This window comes from Drosophila subpulchrella, chromosome 3R (genome assembly GCF_014743375.2).
Source record: "Drosophila subpulchrella strain 33 F10 #4 breed RU33 chromosome 3R, RU_Dsub_v1.1 Primary Assembly, whole genome shotgun sequence".
NCBI lineage: Eukaryota > Metazoa > Arthropoda > Insecta > Diptera > Drosophilidae > Drosophila > Drosophila subpulchrella.
In genome coordinates, this window is record NC_050609.1 from 9,250,155 (window position 1) to 9,274,336 (window position 24,182).

At 45.7% G+C, this 24,182-nt stretch overlaps 6 protein-coding genes across 6 annotated transcripts; 4 read left to right on the forward strand and 2 right to left on the reverse strand.

Moving 5' to 3' along the window:
• Positions 1-1,271: 1,271 nt before the first annotated feature.
• LOC119552946 lies at positions 1,272-5,557 on the forward strand. The gene is made up of 9 exons (XM_037862923.1): positions 1,272-1,488; positions 1,553-1,790; positions 1,999-2,244; positions 2,309-2,507; positions 3,628-3,715; positions 4,056-4,142; positions 4,211-4,451; positions 4,665-4,804; positions 4,862-5,557. Exons 1-9 carry the CDS (start codon positions 1,419-1,421, stop codon positions 5,164-5,166), a joined length of 1,614 nt encoding a protein of 537 aa, XP_037718851.1. The 5' UTR covers positions 1,272-1,418; the 3' UTR covers positions 5,167-5,557.
• A 571-nt stretch (positions 5,558-6,128) lies between these two features.
• Positions 6,129-7,395, forward strand: LOC119563213 (protein takeout). Its single transcript, XM_037876510.1, has 4 exons — positions 6,129-6,245; positions 6,305-6,542; positions 6,684-6,823; positions 6,887-7,395. Exons 1-4 carry the CDS (start codon positions 6,170-6,172, stop codon positions 7,189-7,191), a joined length of 759 nt encoding a protein of 252 aa, XP_037732438.1. The 5' UTR covers positions 6,129-6,169; the 3' UTR covers positions 7,192-7,395.
• Positions 7,222-9,351, reverse strand: LOC119563212 (protein bag-of-marbles). Its single transcript, XM_037876508.1, has 3 exons — positions 8,759-9,351; positions 8,321-8,691; positions 7,222-8,261 (listed from the first exon to the last, which is right to left on the reverse strand). Exons 1-3 carry the CDS (start codon positions 9,247-9,249, stop codon positions 7,801-7,803), a joined length of 1,323 nt encoding a protein of 440 aa, XP_037732436.1. The 5' UTR covers positions 9,250-9,351; the 3' UTR covers positions 7,222-7,800.
• Positions 9,352-10,353: 1,002 nt separating this feature from the next.
• On the reverse strand, positions 10,354-11,713 carry LOC119563301 (40S ribosomal protein S27). Its single transcript, XM_037876632.1, has 3 exons — positions 11,623-11,713; positions 10,628-10,847; positions 10,354-10,560 (listed from the first exon to the last, which is right to left on the reverse strand). Exons 1-3 carry the CDS (start codon positions 11,626-11,628, stop codon positions 10,532-10,534), a joined length of 255 nt encoding a protein of 84 aa, XP_037732560.1. The 5' UTR covers positions 11,629-11,713; the 3' UTR covers positions 10,354-10,531.
• A 294-nt stretch (positions 11,714-12,007) lies between these two features.
• Positions 12,008-13,266, forward strand: LOC119554577 (nucleoporin Nup37). The gene is made up of 3 exons (XM_037865560.1): positions 12,008-12,267; positions 12,326-12,734; positions 12,788-13,266. Exons 1-3 carry the CDS (start codon positions 12,124-12,126, stop codon positions 13,195-13,197), a joined length of 963 nt encoding a protein of 320 aa, XP_037721488.1. The 5' UTR covers positions 12,008-12,123; the 3' UTR covers positions 13,198-13,266.
• A 1,050-nt stretch (positions 13,267-14,316) lies between these two features.
• LOC119545673 (E3 SUMO-protein ligase RanBP2) lies at positions 14,317-23,980 on the forward strand. The gene is made up of 6 exons (XM_037851400.1): positions 14,317-14,665; positions 15,429-18,441; positions 18,499-21,503; positions 21,557-22,310; positions 22,370-23,425; positions 23,489-23,980. The coding sequence occupies exons 1-6, from the start codon at positions 14,594-14,596 to the stop codon at positions 23,845-23,847; spliced, it is 8,259 nt and encodes a 2,752-aa protein (XP_037707328.1). The 5' UTR covers positions 14,317-14,593; the 3' UTR covers positions 23,848-23,980.
• The last annotated feature ends 202 nt before the right edge of the window (positions 23,981-24,182 follow it).

Below are 24,182 nucleotides of genomic sequence, written 5' to 3' on the forward strand. Positions count from 1 at the left end.
AATTGGCTAAGCAAACAATGCAAAGTGCCCAAGCTAAGGTATGTGGACTCACCTGGCGCCAATTGGATGGGTAAATAAACATAATGCCGGTTTCATGCCAATCGCATACTATAGTATATAAAGCAATCACACCACATATGCTAATTGCCGATGACGAACGCCAGAAGCCTTTAACTACAATTTGACAAATTAAATTTAAATTCACTCCGGCCAGCTCCAAACGCCGCCTGTCAGAATAGTTTGAAAGTGAAGCCACTAAAGCCGGGGGGCTACTTTTAGCCGGTGAATCCATTAAGAGTGCCGTTGGAACCAGTTTCGAACCATGTCGTCTTAAATTCCCGATGAAGTCTAATTGGTTTATGTTCGGAATTGAGCTGTTGCCCAAAAAGATTTATCTTTGAATGGGGCAGAACGGAAATTCTTCGAGCTTCTATGGTTATAAGCCTTGTGATGCACCATTCTCCTATGAAAAGTAATAAAGAAAAATATTATAATATGGATACTTTTATACTAACCCTGGGATGTATTTCATTTAATTTAAAAATGATATTTAGGCCCAAATATTATTGCTATTTTTCAAAACATTTTTCAGTTAGTATCAAGAATTCTTTCCCCTGACCTATGCTAATGACTTCTTTAACATTCTATTCAAACCTGCCTGACCATTTAGCACATGTTACTCAAACTCACTTAGGAAATCCCAGAGGTTCTAAATCCCAAGTGCTGATCTCAAAGCAAACACGAGATGGTTAATATAATTGCTAAAAAAATGCGAATTACTATTTGCACATCATTTTAAGTGCGAACAAAGCGCAGATTTCATTTCACAGAGTTTAGATCTATAAAAAGTACACAAAATCAATAAAATAGTCTGAATTATAATGCATTATTATAGGAAAAGGAGAATTATATTGTGGACTTATAGCTCGAAAACTTGATGGCGGGTTGAACATTAAAATTTATAGAATCACTTTTATTTTTTCGCTGCCTTTTTGTTTGATGCCATTGTTATTGTTTATTGTTATTTGTTGATATTCTGGCGAAACCAGGCACATGCTAATAATATTAATTAATAATATTGTTGCTGCCAATTCTGGCTAGGGGTGGCTACTATAATAACGATGATCATAATGAGGAGAAGCCAAAACACAGAACGAAAGAGATATACGAATAAATAAAAATAGCCACCAATCAGGCGGGCAGCAACAACAACAAGGGCCAAGACAAGTCAGGAATGAATAAACTATGAAGTGTACTGGTTGTCGGCCACTTCGCTCCGTCGTTCTGGCCGATCAGAAATTTTATAAATGCCGCCGTCAGTCCAGAGCCAATTTACAGTTTGCCATTGAACCTGGTCGGGCGTTCGCCAAATAATCGAACGGGTGAATTTCGTAGTGCCTCTTAGAGATCGATCCAAAATGATGCTGCTGCTCCAACTGGGCTCTGTGGCCCTGCTCTTCTGCTTGGCCAGTGGTGCCTCCAATTTCCGTGAGTCCTTTGGCGGTGCTTATTCCCCTTCGTGAGCCGTGTTAATCCGGGCTTATCCTTGCAGCTCCCGAGCTGCCCCGTTGTCGGATGGGCGACACCAGCTGCATCATCAACGTGTCCCACATGCTGATCCGTCAGTACGCAAAGACTGGCTATCCGGCGGCTGGGTTCCCCCAGGTGGAACCCTTCCTGATCAAGCGCTTCGACATCTCCGACGGACGCACTGGCTCCCTCAACCTCAAGCTCAACTTCAAGGATGTGAATGTGGAGGGCCTGTCGGGAGTGAAGTTCGATAGAGCTGTGTGAGTATTTCTAATAACGTTATTAAAAAGAGAAAAAGCAGATATCACGTTCTCATTTGTAATAAATAATAGTAATTAACTTATGATTCCTAGAACCAAATACCAAGCTTCATTTTTGTCGATAGAGATCTTTTTAACTTTTAAAATAATATTCATTCTTTATATACTATTTTATTTACTTGTCGCATCCGCCTTGGAATTATTTTAGTGGCTTTGGCTCAGATCCTGCAACCAGCAAGTTTGAGATGTACGGATCCTTCCCCAAGATCGTTCTGAAGGGCAAGTACGTGGCGGATGGACGCATCCTAATCCTGCCCATTCGTGGCGATGGCGATGCCGAGATCGTCCTGCACAATCCAAAGTTCTCGGTGAAGTTCAAGCCGGGCACCCAGTTGCGCAATGGCCGCAATTTCCTAAGCGTGGACAAGCTCAAGGTGCTCGTGGAGCCACAAAAGTAAGTGAAATGGGGATTACTATCCATTCAAGTTCAGCTACAAATGTTTTTTGTTTCCTACCAGGATGAACATCCGACTGGAGAACCTCTTCAACGGCGACCAGGCCTTGGGAGCCAACCTGAACCAGTTCCTCAACGACAACTGGACGGAGGTGTGGAACGAGCTGCATCCGTCCATCCACGTAGCCATCGCCGAGATCATGAAGAGCATCCTGACGCAGCTGTTCAAGCGGTTCGCCTACGAGGATCTGTTCCTGGAGAACTGAGCCCTAGGTCGTCCGGCATTAGGCTAAGTGTACGAGTATTTTCTCACCAGCATTTCACACACATGGGACGTTGCATTCCGGCCATTGACATATCATCGTATCTGCTAAGCTAAGCTTTAAATTGTAGAAATAAAACAAACATAATGCGAAAACTGGTTGTGCTTCTGCGGGTGGCTATTGTTAAATCAAGCGTAGATCTCGGCATTTCCGCACAACTGTCGCATACACTTTTTTGGCAAGCAATCGGCAATCAGCAGGCAACGCACGTGATCGAGCGTTTGATTGGGAATTTGCATGACAAAAACATTGTCACTAGATTCACCACAGCTGGGGGCAGCAGTTTAGCAATTAAGATACCAAGTACTCTGACTATAATCTTGTACTAAACTTGGGTTATATTATATGAAAGCACTTTGCTTAATAAGATTTTCAATTTGATACAGACATTAGATTTAACCGAAAATCTATTGATTTTTAATTTACTTTTATCAGATCTATTTGACTTGACGTCAAAGAATATTTTATGCTTTTGTTCAAATGGCAAACATGAAACAAGGAAACACTGCTGAATTTATTGCTCAATCTAGTATTCCATATTAACTGACATTTAAGTATAAGAAAATATACATTTTCAATACTTCAGAAAGACACATATCAAAGTCTTTGTAATAACACCCTGATCATGATTATAAACATATACCGAATTACTTATGTACTTTCAGTTTTACTTGCCAAGTTCAAGAGTAGCCAACGGTAAACCTGCAATCCCATCCTGGGGAATCGAACACCCAGTTGGCCTTGGGTCAGTGAAAATCTTCCACGAGTCAATCAACTGCAGCGAATCCGAGTGAAACAAGTCGCTTTTGTTCTCCACGGAGGCTGGGCCTTAAAACGGGGCGTTGGGCAATTAAGTTAACTGAATCTTAGGACCTGTTCTGGCGCTCCAAGCCTACTCTGATTCTTGGGATGTGGCGATCACGATGACTCTGTTGTTTTCGCAACTTAATTCGGCTTTATTTGGAACTGGCCCTTTTGTAAGTTGCACACTTTGTAGCCAATTTTGTTATGGGAGTATGAGAGTACTTGATACCATATTTGTTTCCCATTCCAATTAAAGCGTTACTTGGTTGTTGTAAGCTGTGTGATACATCAATTAGCTGAGTCAGTTTTGAATGTTACTTTGTATGTAATGAAGATAGCACGAAGTAAGGCTTAAAATATCATTTGTCTCAATCGGTTCATTCTGAATTGCAGACCACTGATCCCATTATATTAAACAAACTTTTGTTAGATTGTATTATCTAAAAGTACTTATTAGGGAAATATCTGTTCCTATGGCTATACAAAAAATAATTTACCCTCTATTGCATAATACACTGAGATGATACAGTCTTCTTAATGAGAGGAATTTGAACGAGTTCTCAAATTGACAGCAGACAGTTAAGTCATAGATAAAAGCAAAATCAAAGGTTGCTTTTGCACTCTACTTAAGTAGCACTTAGTGTGCCACTATAAATACTAGACCAAATTCCTTTTCATATTCAGTTACACTAAATTATAGAAGCGTAAAGATGTTCGGGATCGCGTTGGCAATTGTTCTCTCTTTATCCGTGTCGGTGCAAGCAAAATTCCGTAAGATGTTATGATATGATTTATGATACTCGGACTATCCTTTGAATAATCTCCTGCTATCCTCGCAGCTGACGATCCTAAACCCTGTAAGTACGGGGATGGCGAGTGTATCATAAAACTGTGCAACACACTATTTAGTGAGAGATCTTCGGATGTGGATCCTGGTCTAAACCTGATGCGCTTAGATCCTCTGAAGGTGGACAAGCTTGTGATAAGCCAGGGAGAGGATGCCAGTCCCGTGGGCATAACTCTTACTTTTACCGATAATTTGCTGTACGGCATCAAGGATCAAAGGATAGTTAAAGTGAAGTAAGTGGTCCATAAAAAAATCTGATGGATTTTTAAGTTTTAAAAACTTAATTACCCACGTATTTTATAATATATTAATGTTAGCATATTTTTTTTAAGAAAAATTAGGATGCTTGTTGAATCTTAAAATCAAAGCCATTGTTAAATTCGATTCGAAATAGATACCATATCATATTTTCAATTAACGCGATATCACACGCCTTATATTTTCAGGGGATTCGGAAAGGATCTCACCGCAAAGCACGAAGTGAGGATCGTCGCGAAAACGTTCTCTCTGGTGGGACCCTATAAAATCAACGGCAAGGTACTCATTCTACCAATCAGCGGCACAGGAAAAAGTAACATGACCATGGGTAAGATCAGTCGACTTGGTTCCCAAAATAAACCAGAGGACTAAAAATCCTTTCCAGCTAACGTCAAATCAATCGTCACCTTCTCGGGCAAACCGTTGGAGAAGAACGGGGAGATCTATTTGGACGTTACCAACTTCAAAATAACAATGAAGCCGGAGTCCACCCACTACCACTTTTCGAATCTGTTCAATGGGGACAAGGCGCTGGGCGATAATATGAATGTCTTCCTGAACGAGAATTCGGAGGCCATTTATAAGGAGACGGCCTCAGCAATTGATAGGTCCTTCAGTCAGCTCTACATGGGAATCGTAAAAGGCGTGTTCTCCAAGGTGCCGTATGCCAATCTTTTTGCCGAGGAGTAGCCAATGTGATATTCGTTTTTAAATTAGGTAAAAGAACACTTGTTGATACTTATCGCAAACTCTAGCTCAGGTTGTTTGCGCACTAACAGATTAACATAGGTTTTAGCGTTAGCAATTATCATTCGATTTAATGAGGGTCACGAGTTCATTTAGAACGTTAGAACAAGTAGGGAAATGCTAAATTACTATTTAACTATCTAAGCGAAATCTTCCGTAAATAAAGCGAAATTTTGCTGCAATAAAGTTTATATGGCTAACACTTTTTGACACAAGGCGCCAAGTGTTCTTCCTCTTCATGAACATGAGTCATAATTTTCCTGAGCTGGGTATACTAATTTTATATTATTTTTATAAAACAGTCTTTTTCTTAATAATAAAGGCCCGCCTGAAAGTATGTGTTACCTGTTTTTGTTTTCTCTGATGGTTCAAAAAACCTTGGCCTATAAAAGGTCGTTACATTAAATGTTCTTGACTCTCCAAGTAGAGCAGCTTGTTAAAAAACGAGTGACGGCTCACCCATTAATTAGGCAAAATACGAAAGTGTCAAAGGAGCTCGAACAGGAATTGAAGCCCGATTAGGGGAATGCCAATCTAATTTGCATATATCGGGCAAATTACATGCGAAACGTGATTAGGAGAGATGGGAATGACGGGTCGATGGCTTGCGAGCGGGACTGCAGCCCAACAGGTTCAAGTTCAAATGTGGGTTCATTAAAGGGAGTCGTAAAATAAATTTACCGGCTATAACAGCCCACTTTGCCACCGGACAGCCAGCCTGCCGGTTTGGTTTACAACCCAAATCCATTTAACCGACTCGGGGGGAGCGTGGTGATGAGTGCACCGGTACTGGTGACGGTCTAAAGTCAAATTCTGGCAGGCTGAGACGCAAAAGCTGTTTACGGCAACAAAAACATGATACATTTCAATTGACAAAAGTGACTATATAAGTGGTATCAACCGCGGCTAATGAATCAGTATTCAATTGTGTTTGCCCGCGTCAATTATGGAGCTGACTCTCGCCCTCGTCCTGCTGCTCGGTTGTGCGTCCATATCGGTTCATGGACATGCCTCCGAATTACGTGAGTTGCGCCTCCTTTTTGTAACACACACATCTCCATTCAAAACTCTTGATTTTAAGCCTCGGGTATTGAGAGGTGCGGGATTATGGACGAGGCGTGCCTGATAAACGGAGTCAACAATGTGCTGAGGAACTACGCCAAGAGCGGCATCAAGGAGATGGGTCTCATCCCGCTGGATCCCCTGCGCATCAAGAAGTTCACAATTGGCCGTAATCCGCACAGCCCGGTCAACATTGATCTCAGTTTCCACGACGCGGATGTTCTGGGTCTCCATCAGGCAGTTGCAAAGCGAGCCAGGTAAGATAATCTTTTTGAGTACCTCTGTAAATCGCTTAAATTTGATTTATATTTACTGAGGTCTACGAAGAAGAAGAAAATATTACAACTCTTTACATACAAACCTTTAACTCTGTAACATATATTATTGTTCTTTTTCAGTGGCTTCACAACTGATCTCAGCCGGTCCATTGAGCTGATCATGGAAGTGCCCGAAGTTGTGGTCAAAGGGCCATACTCAGTTGACGGCAGAGTACTCATTCTACCCATTGCAGGAAAAGGAAACGCCGAGATCCGGCTGAGTAAGTTTTGGCTATCAATCGCAGCACACTTTCCCATTAAACGTGCATTTCTTAAAACCACAGCAAAAACGAAGGTGCATGCTTTTATAAAATTCAAGCGGGTGTCCAAGGGTGAGCACCAGACCTTCGCGGAGGTGGTCGACATCAAGGTTGAGGTGACACCTCATCATGTCTCCTACCACCTGGAGAATCTATTCAACGGCCAGAAGGATCTCAGCGAGAACATGCACGCCCTCATCAACGAGAACTGGCGGGACATCTTCAACGAACTGAAGCCGGGCATCGGAGAGGCCTTCGGACTGATAGCCAAGTCGGTGCTGGACAGGATCTTCGGCAAACTGTCGCTCGAACAGCTCTTTGTTGTCTGAAGCCCTTATTAGAAAGCTTTTAAACGTTAATTAGTTAAAGCAGATATGTGAATATTTATTTGGCTTTCAAAATACAAATGCAAAGCAAACAATTCGCTGGTAGGTTCCTCTTACAAATTAAATTTAGATGCAAAATAAATTCAGGCACTCGGTTATTTTCTTCTTACTATATTACAAATAAAATAAAGTGTTATATAAAAGAAAGCAAGCCTCATTTTTGACTTGGACAAATAAATGTAAAAATATTATTAGGAATTGGTTTTTGTTTTAATTTCGGCTTTTTTAAGTTGCACAAAAGCTTATTATTTAAGTACAAGTCGGTACATATTTGTAGCCAATTTTGAAAGATAAATAACAAATCATTTTCGTTTGGATTTTGCTACTTAATAAAAGTGTAAAATAAATTCTTAAACCTACAATGGCATCCAATTTGATTGACAAATCTTTTTCGACTTGGTCAAATAAATATTAAAATATTAATGTCGTTTTTGCTTTTGAGTGAGTAATTGATAAGGTAAGGTACAAAATAAGAATAGATACCTCTGAAATAGGTAATTTCTTAAATTGCCCATTTGATGCGTTACTTTTGTCGATCCTTACAGATCCAGTTTAGCTTCTAAAGCGGAAAAATGTACGATCGTTGCTTCGCGGCGGGGATGATGGCGCGTCGTCTTCATATTCCTCCACCTCCTCAGAATCTTCCATGTCCACAACGACTTTGGGTGGTCCGCAAATGGCCACAACTTGGGGCGGGAAGTAGGTCTCCGGATGGGCGAGCAGAGCGGTGAGGAACTCGTCCTGCTCGATGGCACAGGTCATCACCCTCTCCAGCTTATACCTCTTGGCGATGTACAGCTCCTCGACAGTGATGCCCCGTGGCTTGGCCGCCTGCAGCTCGGCACCAGCCAAAAGGATGGCTCGCTCCTGCAAGGACTTGTGGCTCTCGGTCATGGCCGCCGAGTAGCGGTGCTCCAGGTCCATTTCCCAGTTGAACACGTGCACACTGAGATGCGTGGCCTTCAGCCACTCGCGCAGACCGATCAGCAAGCTCTCCAAGCGCTGCACATTGACTACAGGGATAACATATATTGTAGAATATACAAAAAAAGACTAGGGATATAAAGCATACACTTGGCCGATTGGGTGATAAAGTTTCCGTTTCGATGGCGCATTTCGACGTTCATGAATTGGTTGAATGACTGCAAATAGGAGGTCGATCCCTTGATCAACTTGTCGCACTCGCTGTACTTCTCGTAGTCGAAGCTGCGATTTGTCTCCAGGATGCGACGCTGTTTGATCAGGAACCGGTCCGTTTTGGAGCACAGCACCTGCAGTTGGTAGCGCACATTGAGGCTCTTGGGCATAGAGTTCTTGAAGGGCGCATCGAACAGGTAATCGGAGGGCATCGAGTTTTGGCGCGAAAAGCCCAAGTCGGCGGTCAGGTGATCATGCAGGGACCTGAACAGATCCATCACGCGCAGCACGGGATTGTGCTCCAGGCTGTGGGTTATCAAAACAGACGGTATTATATTGTGGATTTCCAGGGTATTAGTATCCGGACACTCACCAATCGCCGTGGAGACCAATCGAACGCAGGCTCGCAACGGACATGGGCGAGCTATTCACCTCCTCGTGGCGCTGCTGGTTCCACACATTCTCCTTCTGCAGCTGCTCCTGCTTGGGGCCGGTGACCATGAAACAGGCGGCTTCTCCAGATCGGGACTTCTTGGCCGGAGCACCGCAGTATCCAAACTGGCGGGAACGCTTCTGGAGCTGTTGCAAGCATCCCCAACCGTGGAATTCGAAGCGTGGTGCACTGTTGTCCAGTCGGAGCACACGGAAGTTGTGTTGGATCTCCGACAGAACGCCCGACGTCGAGCTGCTCACGTCATTGTCGGAGTCCTGGAGCTCCAAAGAAGCAGCAGCACGCGACTCTGCGAGATTTTCATTGGACTCCAGCAGGCAGGACAATTCCTGCTGCACCTCCATCAAATTGCGAAACAATTGCTGGTCATCGTTGGCCGAAGGGCCCACATCCATAGCACGTGCATTAAACATTTAAACAAGCGAAATTAATTCACGAAAAACCACAAAAGCGTTTTTGCGTTTCTTTTTTTTTCTGGCACTGAGAATCTACCGTTTGAAAAGCGCGACGCCACGCTGTCTGGTCTGATCACTGTTTCCAAATCCGACCACCATGGGCGCTCTAAAATGTTAGAGTCCGCGATTTTCTAACAGCACTGTTAAGATGTATCGAAATCCAACTGCACTGTTAAGATGTATCGAAATCCAACAGCACTGTTAAGATGTATCGAAATCTAACAGCGGCAGAGCAGCGAACGCGGAATTTTTTTTGCGAGGTGGTAAACTCAGCTATCTGAATATCTGGCAACGCCACCATGTATATACACAGCATGAACTTGAACCCATGTAAATATACATTTTGTGGTTCGAAAACTGGCTAAGAAAAGGTGTTGGAAAACGTCCGAATTAAATTCAAGTACGCCATGTAGATTAACGTAGTATGGATTCGAACCTATGTATATCTTACACTTGGTGGTTGGAAAACTGGATAAGGAAAAGTGTTGGAAAGTTACTGAATAAAATATAAACAATTTGAATTATAAATTACCCGTAAGAAAATTATCTTATCCAAAAATATAAATAAATAAATCCTCTTCATCAATATATATTTCCTCGAGGTTCAAAGGAATGTTATTTCCTTAGTGTTAAAACTCCAAAATTTAAATAACATTCTCAACAAGAAATTTTGCCATAAGCTCTGGTGTTCAAAACAGGTAACCAGAATTTGCATATTCACTGATCCCTTAACAAATGTATTAATTTCTACGAAGGTAATTGAACTCCCAATCTTAGTAACTTTTATGGTAGCAAATATCTCAATTTTAAAGCCTATGAAACATTCTTTATTACAGTGAAGTCAATTAATCGTTAGATCTAAGCATAACTAGTGAAAAGTTCCTGAAGATTTGCGGGACAAAAGGGTTAATTACAAAACCGAAAAATGTATTTTCTCGAACATCAGTTTCCAACATATGGGTTACATTTTGGGGGGTTGCTATAAGGAAACCAAATCAATCGAGTTCCACTATCTCTTCTGCTGGCAATTATCCACTTTCTATAAACAAATACGACAAGAGCTGTTTTTTTCACTTAGCCAACCACAAGATCGTTAATTCTTTAATTCACAAAGCACATTGAACCAAAGGACCGCAGCAATTGAATTACAAGCTTTCTTTCGGATGGGTTCTGTGGTTTCTTTACGTTTTATAGATTTTATTAAAAAATTAATAATTTGTGGTTCATCGCGAGTCCCATTTTACTGTGGCTTCCTGCGGAAAGAGCAGCCTGCAAGAAAGAATTGGGTATTAGACGGTTGACCAGCATAAATGGTTGGTAAACAGATGGACCATACCTTCTGTCAGCTTGGCGCGTCCTCCAGTTGGCTGGCACAGAATGGTTGCGCATCCGGCGCAGACCACGACGCCCTGGGCGTGGCTGAAGACGGTGGTGATCCTGTAGCAGCCGGGGCACTTCACGTCCATGAAGTACGAGTTGGGGTGCTGGACCAGGCGCTTCAGCTTGTGCTTGCGCTTCTCCTCGGCGGGCAGCGGGTGCAGAAGATCTTTTGCTAGCTGGAAGTGAGGGATAGACCAGAGAATTAGTATGCAGGTTTTGTAAATTTTAAACTAATAAGGTTTAATCCAAAATATGTGCAGCAGTGTGTCGGAGGCTTTTTGGCGGTATGGGTATCAAAAATGCCAAGATCACTTGACTTAAATTGAACTCAAATTTCTTGATTTTATGACAAGTAAGATTCCACTACTTTAAGGGTTGCTAAAACTTATAAGACGTTTTAGTATACAAATAATCTTTTAAAGATCAAACTGCTTTGATCTTAAAGATCATGATGAGCCCATCACATTGATAAGAAAATTATCATAGAAATTAAACTAAACATAAGGTAAAACTTTGTTAAAGCATTTGGAGCCATTTTAAGGGTTCAAAAAATCCAATTGTCACATTTTTACTTGGTGTATCAACAAATTCAGGCAACAAAAACATAAACTCGCCAATGCGGGTTCTAGGTTATGTGCAAGGACTTCCGAGAACTCTGTCTGGCATTAGAATCGGCTCTTTGCATAAGTCATCGGAATTACATTTATTTCATTTAACCATTTCACAACTGTTTGCAATTTCACGGGCGCACGCCATGCGTGGCCAACGAATCACACACACTCATGGAAGCGCGCCAGACATTTGTTTTAGGGCCATTTTGGGGCGTTTCTAGCGGCCAACACTTGCTCCATTCACACTTGACACTTTGGCGATGATTTCAGCCAGCTTTTGGTTAACATTCGGGCGAGTTTTCTGTGTTTGAAATCAATTTTAACGCAATTTGGCACCCACCGGCATGTTTTTTCTTTCACAGCTAACACGGAAAAGGAAGTGGGGTAAATCGCAGCCAACTTAACTTGGCTGAAAAGGCACTAAAAAATACCCAACAGCTGGACGGTGGTAACTCTACCGCCGACGCTTTCCAACACGTAATTTGGCATTTATTTTTTATTTTAAAACTAATTTAAGTTTGCAAGTTAGCCGAAAAACAGAAAACAATATTACATTTTAATTAATTGATATTAATAGTTATGAAATTGCACAGTATTTGATATATTTAAGCTGTGGTAATGTTGATTGTTTTTTTTTCTGCTTCGTACAACGGTTCACACTTTATTAAAAACGTATTATCTTTGAATATAATTTACCTATTTATTCTTTGTTATTTTTCCAATAGTAAATAATTTTATTAGATAATTCTTCAAACCATTTACGGTCATACTGAAGTAAACATTTTTGGCGCCGCCGGCAAATTGTTGCATTTAACCAGGAAAACAAGGAAAATAGGGGAAAATGCGAGCTGCCACAGACCCAGAACACTGCATCCAACTAAACGAGACCATCTATTGCTTCGAGATTTGCACCAATGACTTTGCCTACAACCTAATCGCAGTGGCGCTCAAAAAAGAACTGAGTTTGATACTCGTAGGACTGCCGGTGGGTCTGGAAAAAAGAAATATTGAACGAAATTAATGGGCTTGTGTGTCATCTGCAGGAGGAGAGCGGCGACTTTGGGTACACACACCTCCAGGACCTGGACGTGAGCGACAAGGATCAGCGGTGCGTCAGCGCACTGGCCTTCTCGCCGGACACCTCGCTGAACTGCACTCCCAACAACGTGACTCTGTGCGCCGCCCAGGGCAGCCAGCTGAAGATACTGCGCACCGATCTGGGCCAGTTCAACACGCTCCAGGTGCTCCATGGCCACGGAGACTATGTCAACGATGTGTCCTGGGTCTGCGAGGGTGAACTACTGGCCTCCGTCAGCGATGACTTCACCTGCCGCTTCTGGACGACGGCAGGCAGCGGGGAGAACGTCATCACCTTCGGCCTGTCCTCCGCTGGAATGTCCATCAAGAGCCATCCAGAGGATCCCAACAAGGTGCTGGTGGCGGAGAAAAAAGGTGTGAAAGGCTCACCATTTACGTAGTATTATAACTAACGTATCTCCCTGCAGGCATCATTCATCTGTACAATGTGAGAAGCAAGCAAACAGTCATCTCCGTGGAGTCCCCCAAATTCCCGCTCATGTCGGCGGATTGGGCCAACAGCAATAGACTTTTCATCACCTCCCTAGCTGGCGGGGACGTGATCACCTGGGACCTGAACAGACCCTTTGTGCCCGCCGATGTCAAGCAGGTCCACGAGGATTGCGGCCGAGTGGTTCGATTTGCACCAGGAAGCTCCGAAATGGTCATAGCCCTGATCATCGGGCTAACCCTCAAGGTTTTCGCAGCCAAGTCCACGGTTCCGTTGCTGGAGGCACCTCTGAAAACCTTTGGAGGCATGGCCTGGCATCAGCGATTGCCTTATATTACGGCGGTCTCTGATAGGAAACTGCTCTTCTGGAAAGTGCAAATGAAGTAAAGCATGCCGAACACTAAAATAAACTTACATTGTTAAAGTAAAATAATTAAACATTTATCTTTTGATTAATTTGTTGTTGTTTGTAAGTTAATTATACCCTTGCAGAGGGTATTATGATTTCAGTCAGAAGTTTGGGGTTTCCGACCCCATAAAGTATATATATTCTTGATCAGCATCACTAGACAAGTCGATCAAGCCTTGTCCGTTTGTCCGTCCGTTTCTACGCAAACTAGTCTCTCAGGTTTGAAGCTATCGGGCTGAAACTTTTCCAAAAGTCTTCTTTCTTTTGCAGTTGGTATATAAGTAGGAACCAGCCGGATCGGACAACTATACCTTACAGCTCCCATAGGAATAATCGAAAAAAAAATTTATAAAATCATGTCTTTGTGTTTTTTAACATATAACCTCCTGTGCTTGGAAATAACATTTTTTAATTAGTTTTGAATTTTGAATTTAATTTATTAAAATCGGACAACTATATCATATATGTAGCTGCAATAGGAACGATCGGAAAATTGGTGGGAAAATAATATGAATCAAATTATAGCTTCGGTGCTTTTTGACATATTATCTTATACTATTGTGAATATCAATTTTTGTATTTTTAAGAATTTCGAATTTAATTTAATAATTATAACTGCAAGGGAATAAAAACTTCGGATTGCCGAATTTAGCTTCCCATTTTGATTTCAGATAAAATTGGTTGTATTTCAACGAATTTATTTAGATTTAACAGATATTTATATTTCATTTTGAAATTTTTTTTTTATTTTTTGTTTAAAAGCACATTTTTCACGGTCTTAATTCCTTGTGTCATAATTGTTATGAAATCATCTTAAATATTTAATAACAAACCAATTTGTTTAACGAAATTTTTGAATAAAGCCCTGATAGTCAAAATTCATATTTTTTTTTGATTATTGAGAAGCTTGTCCCAAACAAATTGTACTTCTCTCTTTTAAATTAATAAATATAATGCTTTTAAAACAAGATAATTTTTTGATTAGGACATTCTCCATGGTTGATCAAATGAATATCCTATTTAAATTTTATGGTATATATTTGGTATTTTTGTATATGCCGCCACGGTAGATGTATCCAACTTTCGCGCAGTCACACTACATATTTTGTTGCACATTTTTTGTTGGCCGTGCACTCCAGCCAAAATTTAAAGCGGAATTTAGCTATATATACGTTCTGATCTGCACCGCAAACGAGTGCAGCGTGTAGCCACTGGAATTGCCAAGCCGTAGTTACTCGATTTTCCGGCCGTGGCACATTACCGTTCGAGAAATCGGCGTCGAACGGATGTCGGAGTGAAGAAGAATCGAGCGCGAAGCACATTTTTGCGAGGTCGAGACGACTGCGATTTGAAAGCGTTTAAAGCACCAGAGAAATGTTCGATACGCGGAAGGAGATTGACGAGCATGTCCATAAAATGCTGGGAAAACTTCCGCCGGGAAGTGAGGTAAATAAACGCCAACAACGTGTATAGGAATTTCAAAAGAAAATAGTTGCGAAATCTTCGGCGCCGCCATTGAGAGCGCGCCTTTGTGTGCGTGCCTCGATGTGTGTGTTTGTGTGCGTGTGTCTGTGAGTCGGCGTCACTTGGCTGGCGGATTTGCAATAGAAAAGAAAAGTTCGCGCTTTTCTTGCGATGCCTGCATTTCGTATATTTGCAAAAGCAATTGATTTTCTTTCAGACTCATGGCGCTGTGATTCTCTATTTATAAATCAAAATATAAATGTGAGGTTATGTGGGTGGCCAGCAGCCGCTTATTTCAATTTACATCTACAGTAAACTCTCGATATGGGTGCTGGCTACAAATTGCAATAGGGACATTCATAGCAAATTGGAGATGCACCCTTAAATTTCTATAAAATGTTAATTCAACTGTTACCTTTTAGGTACAGTGGATATTAGTTTCAAACACGGAAATTCAAAATAGCTATGATTTTTTTTATAAAACCATATCAGATTTGTATAAGTCCAAAAACAAAACTATGTATATAATATTGTTATCAAACCGACCTTAAATATATTTGTATTCTTCCCGCTCAAATGCATCTAAGTTCTAGCATGATCTTTACAATACATAAAAATGTAATACAACTTAAAGGAAAAAATAAATCAAATAGGCATACAAAAGCAGTAAAAATAAAATGCAAATATAAATATAAAAGGTAATTTTTATAGACTTCCTGGACTAAACAGGTTTCTCTATTTTTAGCGCGACATCAAGGGTCTAACGATAGGCAAAATGTACTATAAGATCCAGGAGTTCCCCAGGTGCATCGAGTATCTGACCAGCTATCTCAGGGCCAAGGATGAAGCGGTGGCTCACAACCTGCTAGCCACTTGCTACAGTAGGCTGAAGACTCCTGATGTGCAGAAGGCGCTGCAGCACTGGCAACGCAGCATGCAGCTCAATCCCCGGCAGTCAGAGGTGGTTCTGGACGCCTGCCAACTGCTGTTGAACGAGAACACCGCCTTCAACACGGAGCGCGCCAAGTACTGGCTGGATCTGGCCACTGACCTGGATTTGGGCGACAACCAACACGTCTTCGCCGTGCGGATGCGGCTGAATCTTCAGGAAAGCAACGGCGGAGGAGATGGCAGCGTTGACGGAGACAACGCCATGGAACTGCTGATGCACAAGGAGCTGCAGGCGCGGCCCCAGGATGTTAATCTTCGCGTGCGTCTGCTGCGAAGCTACGTGGAAAAGAAAAAGTTGGATCAGGCCTTCAGCTACGCTTTAAAAACCGAGCTAGAGTCCAAGGGCATCACGAGTCAGTCGAGCGATTGGTATGACATGGTCTGGGTGCTGCTCGGGAAGATGGAGACGGCCAATGATGTGAAGAAGAACTGGCGCTTCTGGCAGTTGGCGCTCCACGCCCTCGACCGCCTCATGCAACTGAGCCTGGAGACGGGAAGCGGACTGGCGGACAGCAGCTCTCAGCTATTCCGCCTCGATCAATACCTGCACAAGTTCAGCAACGCGATAGAGCGGGCGGGCGATGCCCCGCAGAGGGAACTCCACCAATCCTGTGCCGATCACTATACCGGGCAGCTGCTACTCCACGCAGTGGCGCTGATTTTCAAACGTGAGCTGCTGGGTAACAAGAACAAGTGGATGAACGCGCTGAGATCCGCACTTCCGATTTTGCTCCTTGGCTACCAGGTGCGACCGCTCGAAGAGTCCCATGTCCACCACTGGATGAAACACTGCGATGCAGAGCAGAAGCAGCTAATGCAACTGTGGCGCCAGCAGGGCGCCTTCCGCTGCGCTCAGCTTGGTCGCACCCTTTTGGGTTGTCTGGACCGATCGCGAACAGATGACAACCAAAAGGAGAACAGCAATCTTAATGAGAACCAAGTTCCCGCCCAAACATTGCCCGGATTATTTGCCGACTCCGAAGAACTGCTGTCTAGCGCTCACCAGCAGTGCCTCGACAAGAACTGGCGACGTCAGCTTTACCAACAGCTCTTTACCCACGCAGAACACAAGCTGAAAGATCAGTCCTCGCATCTGGTGCGCCACCCGCGTCTGCAGCAGCCTCTTTTCGAGTGGCCCAGTCTGGCGGAGATCGAGACCTGTGAGCTGCTAGCGTTATCGTTACCGCCGCACACCTTGGCCCAACATGTCTACTTGGCGCTGGGCACCGAGCCCGACCGTCTTGGAACTGCGCCACGCGTGGCTTTCTATGAAGGTTTTCGGCGGGATGTGAAGCAGAACCTTAACTACTGCGGCCACGATTCCATCAGTCAGGTGGATGTCGACCTCTACCTCTACGCCACAGTTATTCAGACCCAGCGTCGATTTCAGCTCCAGAGGGAAGCGTACAACACCTCCAACTTGGGTAACCGCAATGCCGCTAACCGACCGCATATGATGCCATTTGCCAATCTTCTGAGCCAACTAGCATCTTCGGAGCAAACGAACTGGTGGGATTTGGTGCTGCGGCTGCACTCAAACCAGCTGGCCACTGAAGGTAATCGCACCGAGCAAAGAGCTCAACTGCAGGTCGGATTGGAGGCGGTGCGGGGGGTGAATGGACCCAAAGCAGATGCCATCATCATTTTCCAGCTGGGAAAAATCCTACAGGAGCGCTCAGACCTTACTTTGGAGGCACGCATCGATACTCTCTACAGGCAAGGATTTACAATGCTGCGTCGCCAGCACACGCAGCAGTCGGACGCCTTTGTCCGGGTTTTTAAGTACGGATCCGCCACCTCATCGGCCGCCTGGAAGGATCTTCAAGCGCTGGCTGAGCACGCCGTCTCCTATTTTAGCTCGAAGATGTTCAAGGCGTATCAGTATGAGCAGTTTGTGGAAGAAGTCCGGGGACTTGATCTGCCCATGGCATACTTTATGCAATCGGAGGCGTACCGTCAACTTGAGGAGTCCGCAAAGACACCCCGAGTTTCCCGCGCTCGTTTCTCAGAGCGGAGGAAGGAGTGCCTACAGCAGACGCAGCAGCTGCTCCAAACTGATGTCAAACACCCACTCCACAACCATATTCAACGGGAGCTGCGACGTTACCAACATAATCGCAGTAGTCACGGTCTCGAAGATAGCTTCGGTAGCCCGGATGCGCAAAACAATTCCTCCACCTACGAGGATGCCGAAGATGACTTCTATTTGGGTGCAGCCTTGTCTGCCAACCGATCACGTCGTCAGGTGGAACCCGCTCAAGTGACCCCCATTGTTGTGGCAGCACCACAAAATCAGGAGATGGAGCAGACTGTCAAGCAGATCAGCAAATCTCTGTGTGTGCTCAAGGACGATGTGAGTTTGGGAATGGAAGCCATGCGCCAGGAAATCAAGACCCTTACAGAGAAGTTCACTGGACTTGAGGAGCTGCTCAAGAAGATCAAGATCAGTAGTCGAGACACGCCGACACGGGATGTCGATCCAGCAGCTGCATTGGGATTGGACGACCTGTTTATCATTGAAGATGCGCTAGCGGAACATCATCAGCAGCAACAACAACAGCAGAACCAAGCTGCAGTGCATCAGGTGCTTCCCAATCCGTATAGTGGGCCCACTCCTAGTTTCTACAACGGTGTTCCAAACACGTCGGCCGCACAGGATCGCTTTCTGCCGGCACCCTACGGGAGTCCCATGTTTAACCAAAACCAGATGTACAACTACTACGCTGCTCAGGCTCAAGCTCAAGCGCAAGCCCAGTTCCTGCGGACTCCACCAGCTCCAGGGGCGATTCCGCCCCCCAATATATTTGGTAAGTGTCGAAGTGTTCAATTAATTTTGGATATAACTGACGATTTTTTTAACGTAGGTCCTAGGAATCAAAACTTTGGACTGCCCGGAATGTTTCCACCGCCGACTGGGCCATCGGTAGCACCATACATCGACGCCATGGGCAACTTTACCCAGCCTCCTCCCAGTTTGATACCGCCACCCGCCCAGCCAGCTCCGCTTGAGTCGAAGCCACCGGCTGCACTGCCCACTCCAGGTTTCTTCAACACGTCAACGCCTGGCTTTGGCCCTTCGCCAATTCAGGTACCGCCAATTTCTGGGGCTGCTCCTGCCCCAGGACCGCTTCCTCCATCTGTGAATCCTGTACCAGTACCAGCTGCTGTTTCCGCTCCTATTCACGTACCCCAAGTGGCTCCTTCTGTACCCGCTCCCGCTCCTGCTAGTGTTCCAGCATTATTTAATCGGGCATTGAACAACCAGCCCGTGGAAAAAGAACCGCCGGCCAATGTTGTCATTACCAGCTCGGATCCGTTGCCAAAGCCAACGAGTGCCAGTGTCCAACCCACTTTGAGTGTGACCATTCCAGCACAGCATATCAAGCCCAGTTTGGTACAGGCCCCGGAACCACAGGCACAGCCACCGGTTCCAGCAACGGCAGCCTTCAGCTTTAACTTCGGCACAAAGACCTCCGAAAGCCCTTTTTCCTTCAAGTCCCAGGTGGCTAAAGCAGCAGCCGAAAAGCAGAAGGAACAGGAGGCCGAGCTAAACCAAAGTGGAGCTAGTGAGACCAACAAGAGTGTTCCAGCAGACACCTCCGCAGACGATTACGATCCTCGTCCTGACTTCCAGCCCATCATTCCACTTCCCGATGAAGTAGAGGTCCGCACCGGTGAGGAGGACGAGGAGGTCAAGTTTAGCGAACGATCCAAGCTCTTCCGGTTCGCAGACAAGGAGTGGAAGGAGCGCGGCACTGGGCTAATAAAGATTTTGTGCGACAAAACCACCGGCGTATCGCGGGTTCTAATGCGTCGCGATCAGACCCATAAAGTGTGCGCCAATCACAAGATCACTGCGGACATGAACCTGGTTACTCCTAACATGGACAAGGATAAGAAATCGTTCTTGTGGGCTGCAAATGACTTTGCGGATGAGCAGGTTACGCTGGAGAAATTCTTGGTGCGTTTTAAAACAGCGGAAACGGCTGAGCAGTTCAGGGTTGCCTTTACAAACGCGAGCCAGCCGATCAAGTCAGAGAAGCCGCCGATACCAGCGGAGAAAACAGCAGATCTTCCCAAGACCAACAAGGAAGCAGCTGCAACTGCTCCTGCTGCGTTCACTGCTCCCAAAGCCTTTTTGACCAGCACGCCAGCTCCCAATTCGCTTTTCGGTAAACCTCAGGAGCAGACGAAAGCCTCTCAATCTGATCCAGTTCCAGCGGCTCAAGCAACAGTGGCCAAGTCTCTGTTTGGAACCATCTCAGCGGTTAGTGCTGCACCTGTAACATCGGCGTCCTCGGCTTCCGCGGAATTTGCCAACTTTAGCTTCACAGGGAATGGAACCGCATCAGGATTCGGCACTGCAGCCACCGGCTCTCCCTTCAAAAACCTCTCCTTTGGCAGCACATCTGCAGTGGGTGGTAGCAACAACACCACGCTCTTTACCACCGCTTTGATAAAGGACAACACAGTGCAAAGTCAGACCCCACAACAACAGCAACTAAACAAGTCAACTGCCTCGGACGCGGAAGAAGAGTACGTCCCCACGGCCCAGTTTACGCCGGTTATCGCCCTTCCCGACCTTGTGGAAGTGGTCACCGGGGAAGAGAACGAGGATGTGCTTTTCGAGCACCGGGCCAAGCTTCTGCGGTGGGACAGGGAGGCGAATGAGTGGAAGGAGCGCGGGCTTGGAAATATGAAGCTCCTACGTGACCGCTCCAATCCCAACCTGGTGCGCCTGCTGATGCGTCGCGAGCAGGTCCATAAACTGTGCTGCAATCAGCGTGTGTTGCCCGAGACCAAGTTCTCTCCCTCGACGAACATTAAGGCGGCCGTCACCTGGGCAGGTCACGATTATTCCGATGAGGAGTTGACCACCGCATTGCTAGCTGTGCGATTTAAGTCGCCCGATGTCTGCCAGGACTTCCTTGATGCTGTGCAGAAGGCTCAAGAGAGCATTGGAAAGGAACTGAAAGAGGCCGATTCTGCTGGCGCCACAGAAAAGAAGGAGGAAGAGAAGCCAGTAAAGGGCTTTGGTGATGCCTTCAAGCCCAAGGCAGGCAGCTGGAATTGCCAGGCATGTTACACAAGCAATGGCCAGGACCAGCTTTACTGCCTGGCCTGCCAGGAGCCCAAAGATGCCACTGTGCCGCCCAAGCAATCGGGGCTGGACCAAGGCAATGCATTAAACCTTACTACTAGCGGCTCCTCTAGCAAGTTTTCATTCGGCTTTGCACCAGCTGCTCGTTCCTCCACTGGTGGGTTTAGCTTCGGAGCAGCTGCACAGCCCAAGGAGAAACCAGTGGTGGCAGCTGTGACCAGCACGGCTTCGGCTCCTGCTTCAGTTCCTCCGAATCAGGCTGCAGCTCTAGGATTTGAAAAGACGTCCACCCCTACCGGATTCGGGGACGCCTTCAAACCCAAAGTCGGCAGTTGGTCGTGCTCCGCTTGCTATGTCAACAATCCGGGAGAGTCCATTTACTGCTCAGCCTGTGAAACACCCAAGGATGATACTGTGCCAAAGAAGGAGAACACACTAGGATCGGGACTTACTCTCCCCGTCACCACCCAGTTCAGCTTTGGTTTTGGAGCTGCTGCAGCTAGTAGCAAGGATCAGGCTGCCGAGGTGACCAGCAAGAGCAGCAATGTGTTCGGATCCGCCACCTTCAACTTTGCGGCTCCAGCAATGCCGACACCTGTAGCACCGACTGCCTCAATCGGATCCAGCAGCTTCAGCTTCTCCATGCCCAAGCCAGCCCAACTGCAGCCAAAGAGCCCAGCCGCTAACGACGGAGATGATAACGATTCTCACGAGGAAGAGGAGGAGAACAATGCATATTTTGCGCCAGTGATCCCATTGCCTGATAAGGTAAGTTAATAAATCATCAAAAAATAGTATGTACTAACAATTGTTTCTTTCAGATCGATGTAAAAACGGGGGAGGAAGACGAGGAGCTGCTGTACGTGCACAAGGCCAAGCTGTACCGTCTCACCGAAGGCGAGTGGAAGGAGCGCGGCTTGGGCGATGTGAAGATCCTGCGCCACAAGCAGACCAAGAAATTGCGCGTGGTAATGCGTCGGGAGCAGGTGTACAAGATCTGCCTCAACCACGTGCTCAACTCAAATGTGGTGTACAGAGAAAAGACCGAGACATCGTGGATGTTTGCTGTCCACGATTTCAGCGAGGGAGAGAGTGTTCTGGAGCGCTTCACTCTGCGCTTTAAGAACAAGGAGGTGGCCCAAGGCTTTTACGATGCAGTTAAAAACGCGCTAGATGGCACCGCTAAGGCAATAGAAGATAATACCGATTCAAAGGCCACCCCCGCTCTAACTCCTACGGGAGCAATTGAGTCGAAGAGTTCGTCAGATAATTTGATCGACGACCATGTAGGGCAGGGCAGCTGCATAGGCTGCGATGGGGACAAGTTCGCATTCGGTAAAACGTCGTCTGTAAGCTCCACCACCTACGAAGTAAACCCTCCCCTACCCATGACCCTGCCTATCCTGACTCTCCCGCAGCCCATTACCAAATCGAATACTTCCTCAGCTTCTGCCACCTCAATATTCAAAGCCAGTTCGCTGGGCACAACCAACTCCACGTTTTCCGGCTTCGGTAATTTAACCGTATCGGAGGAAAGCAAAGCGCCCAGTTCGACATTCGTCTTCGGTAGCACGGGTGAGTGTTTAACTATCTTCGTCCTTAAAGATCATTTGACTTAATAATTTCCACTTCAGATAAATCAGAGGCTGCTAAACCGGCCGATCCCTTAGCCATTCTGCAAAAATCTATTTCGGGCGGAGGTCAGGGCAACGTTCTGGGTTCTATTTTCGGCAGTGGCTTGTCAAACCAAAATTCCGCTGAGGATTCCGCCAAGAACATTTTCGGAGGTGGGACCAAAACGGCTGAGCAACAGAAGAATGACTCACCCAAATCCCAAGAGGCACCTAAGTCCATCTTCGGAGGCACCAAAGTGGAGTCCCAAGACGCGCCCAAGTCCATCTTTGGTGGCAGTGGCATAACTGCCCCCACTTTCGGAGGCTTCAGTCCTTTCGGGGGCGCTTCAGATGGCAAAGACGCACCGAAGTCTATCTTTGGCGGAGGTCCACCTATTTTTGGCGGCCCTAAGGTCGAGACCCAGACACCAGCCAGCCAGGAGGCACCCAAGTCCCAGTTCGGTAACTCCAACATTTTTGGAGGCTCATCATCTGGCGGCTTTTTGTTTGGCAGTGGTAGCAGTAGTGCGAACATCTTCGGACAAAAGGAGCCCGCCGTCTCTTTCACAGATGTTGGCAAGCAGGCAGCCCCGGAAAAGGAGAAGGAAAAGGATAAAACCGCGGGAGAAGACACCATGAACAATAAGGAAACTACACCAGCAGCACAGCCGGCGGCCAGCACGTTTGCCGATTTGGCGAATAAGGCTGGCAACACATTCGCCGATTTGGCAAGCAAACCGGGCGGCACATTCGCAGATTTAGCTAACAAGTCGAGCGGAAATGATTTTGCCAAGTCGGCGGGAAGCGGCGGGTTCTACAACCTGACGCACCAGAACGCTTTCAAGAACTTTCAGTCCCAGCAGCCGACGGGCAAAAATGAGTCCGGCGCGGCAGATGGAGGTGATGATGATGGCGACGCCACCAACGATGACAACTACGATCCGCACTACGATCCCATTGTGGAGCTGCCGGACGAGATTGTGGTCACCACTGGAGAGGAGAACGAGACTAAGCTGTATGGCGAGCGGGCGAAGCTCTATCGTTATGATCCCGAGTCGAAACAGTGGAAAGAGCGAGGTAAGATTGTGTAAACACTTACATGGCAAAGTTGGATGTATTAATATCCACCTTAATTCCCAGGCGTTGGCGAGATAAAGGTGCTGGAGCACCCGCAGCTGCAGACATTCCGACTGGTCATGCGGCAGGAGCAGATCCACAAGCTGGTGCTGAACATGAGTATCTCCGCGTCCATGCAGATGGACTACATGAACGAGCAGAAGAAGAGCTTCCTGTGGGCCGGCTACAATTACGCGGTGGACGCAGAGGGCAAGGTGGCCACCGAGGGCGCGCTGGAACGCCTGGCCTGTCGATTCGGCAAGCAGGACATCGCCGACGAGTTCCTCAAGACGGTCAACTCTTGCATAGAACGTGCCAAGGCCCTGCAGGGCGACCAGGAGGACGACGAGAACGACGCGGCGGAGGAACAGGACAGCTCTTAAGGAAACTGGAACTAAATATATGTAGCATGTTTACAACTGAGTTTATAAGATAGTCTTTCGAAAAAGTATCGGAAATTGTTGAAAAAGCACACTTTTCCTTATAATAAAACTTTCATAAATAATTAGATTAATATTGAAATGCCTTCTATATATTGGTGGTATCAAACATGTTCAAAAAAACATATTTAAGGAGTCAATAAAATTTGCAGGAAATGTTTTTGTATGTAGTACGAAATTACGAATATATTAATGCTCTTAAATTATAAAATAAAATTTTATTTAAATTTACCGAAAGTTTGAATTGTCAAAGTGCCATATAGCAATCGATAGATTAG

Coding starts and splice junctions, on each gene's coding strand:
- LOC119552946 (XM_037862923.1), top strand. CDS start 1,419: ATGATGCTGCTGCTCCAACTGGGCTCTGTGGCCCTGCTCTTCTGCTTG. Junction 1,489..1,552: donor CAGTGGTGCCTCCAATTTCC/GTGAGTCCTTTG, acceptor TTATCCTTGCAG/CTCCCGAGCTGCCCCGTTGT. Junction 3,716..4,055: donor TGTAATGAAGATAGCACGAA/GTAAGGCTTAAA, acceptor TTTCATATTCAG/TTACACTAAATTATAGAAGC.
- LOC119563213 (XM_037876510.1), top strand. CDS start 6,170: ATGGAGCTGACTCTCGCCCTCGTCCTGCTGCTCGGTTGTGCGTCCATA. Junction 6,246..6,304: donor TGGACATGCCTCCGAATTAC/GTGAGTTGCGCC, acceptor CTTGATTTTAAG/CCTCGGGTATTGAGAGGTGC. Junction 6,543..6,683: donor GCAGTTGCAAAGCGAGCCAG/GTAAGATAATCT, acceptor GTTCTTTTTCAG/TGGCTTCACAACTGATCTCA.
- LOC119563212 (XM_037876508.1), bottom strand. CDS start 9,249: ATGTTTAATGCACGTGCTATGGATGTGGGCCCTTCGGCCAACGATGAC. Junction 8,692..8,758: donor ATTGGTCTCCACGGCGATTG/GTGAGTGTCCGG, acceptor GATAACCCACAG/CCTGGAGCACAATCCCGTGC. Junction 8,262..8,320: donor TATCACCCAATCGGCCAAGT/GTATGCTTTATA, acceptor TTATCCCTGTAG/TCAATGTGCAGCGCTTGGAG.
- LOC119563301 (XM_037876632.1), bottom strand. Junction 10,561..10,627: donor ACGCGCCAAGCTGACAGAAG/GTATGGTCCATC, acceptor TCTTTCTTGCAG/GCTGCTCTTTCCGCAGGAAG.
- LOC119554577 (XM_037865560.1), top strand. CDS start 12,124: ATGCGAGCTGCCACAGACCCAGAACACTGCATCCAACTAAACGAGACC. Junction 12,268..12,325: donor TGATACTCGTAGGACTGCCG/GTGGGTCTGGAA, acceptor TGTCATCTGCAG/GAGGAGAGCGGCGACTTTGG. Junction 12,735..12,787: donor GCTGGTGGCGGAGAAAAAAG/GTGTGAAAGGCT, acceptor ATCTCCCTGCAG/GCATCATTCATCTGTACAAT.
- LOC119545673 (XM_037851400.1), top strand. CDS start 14,594: ATGTTCGATACGCGGAAGGAGATTGACGAGCATGTCCATAAAATGCTG. Junction 18,442..18,498: donor TCCGCCCCCCAATATATTTG/GTAAGTGTCGAA, acceptor TTTTTAACGTAG/GTCCTAGGAATCAAAACTTT. Junction 23,426..23,488: donor GAAACAGTGGAAAGAGCGAG/GTAAGATTGTGT, acceptor CTTAATTCCCAG/GCGTTGGCGAGATAAAGGTG.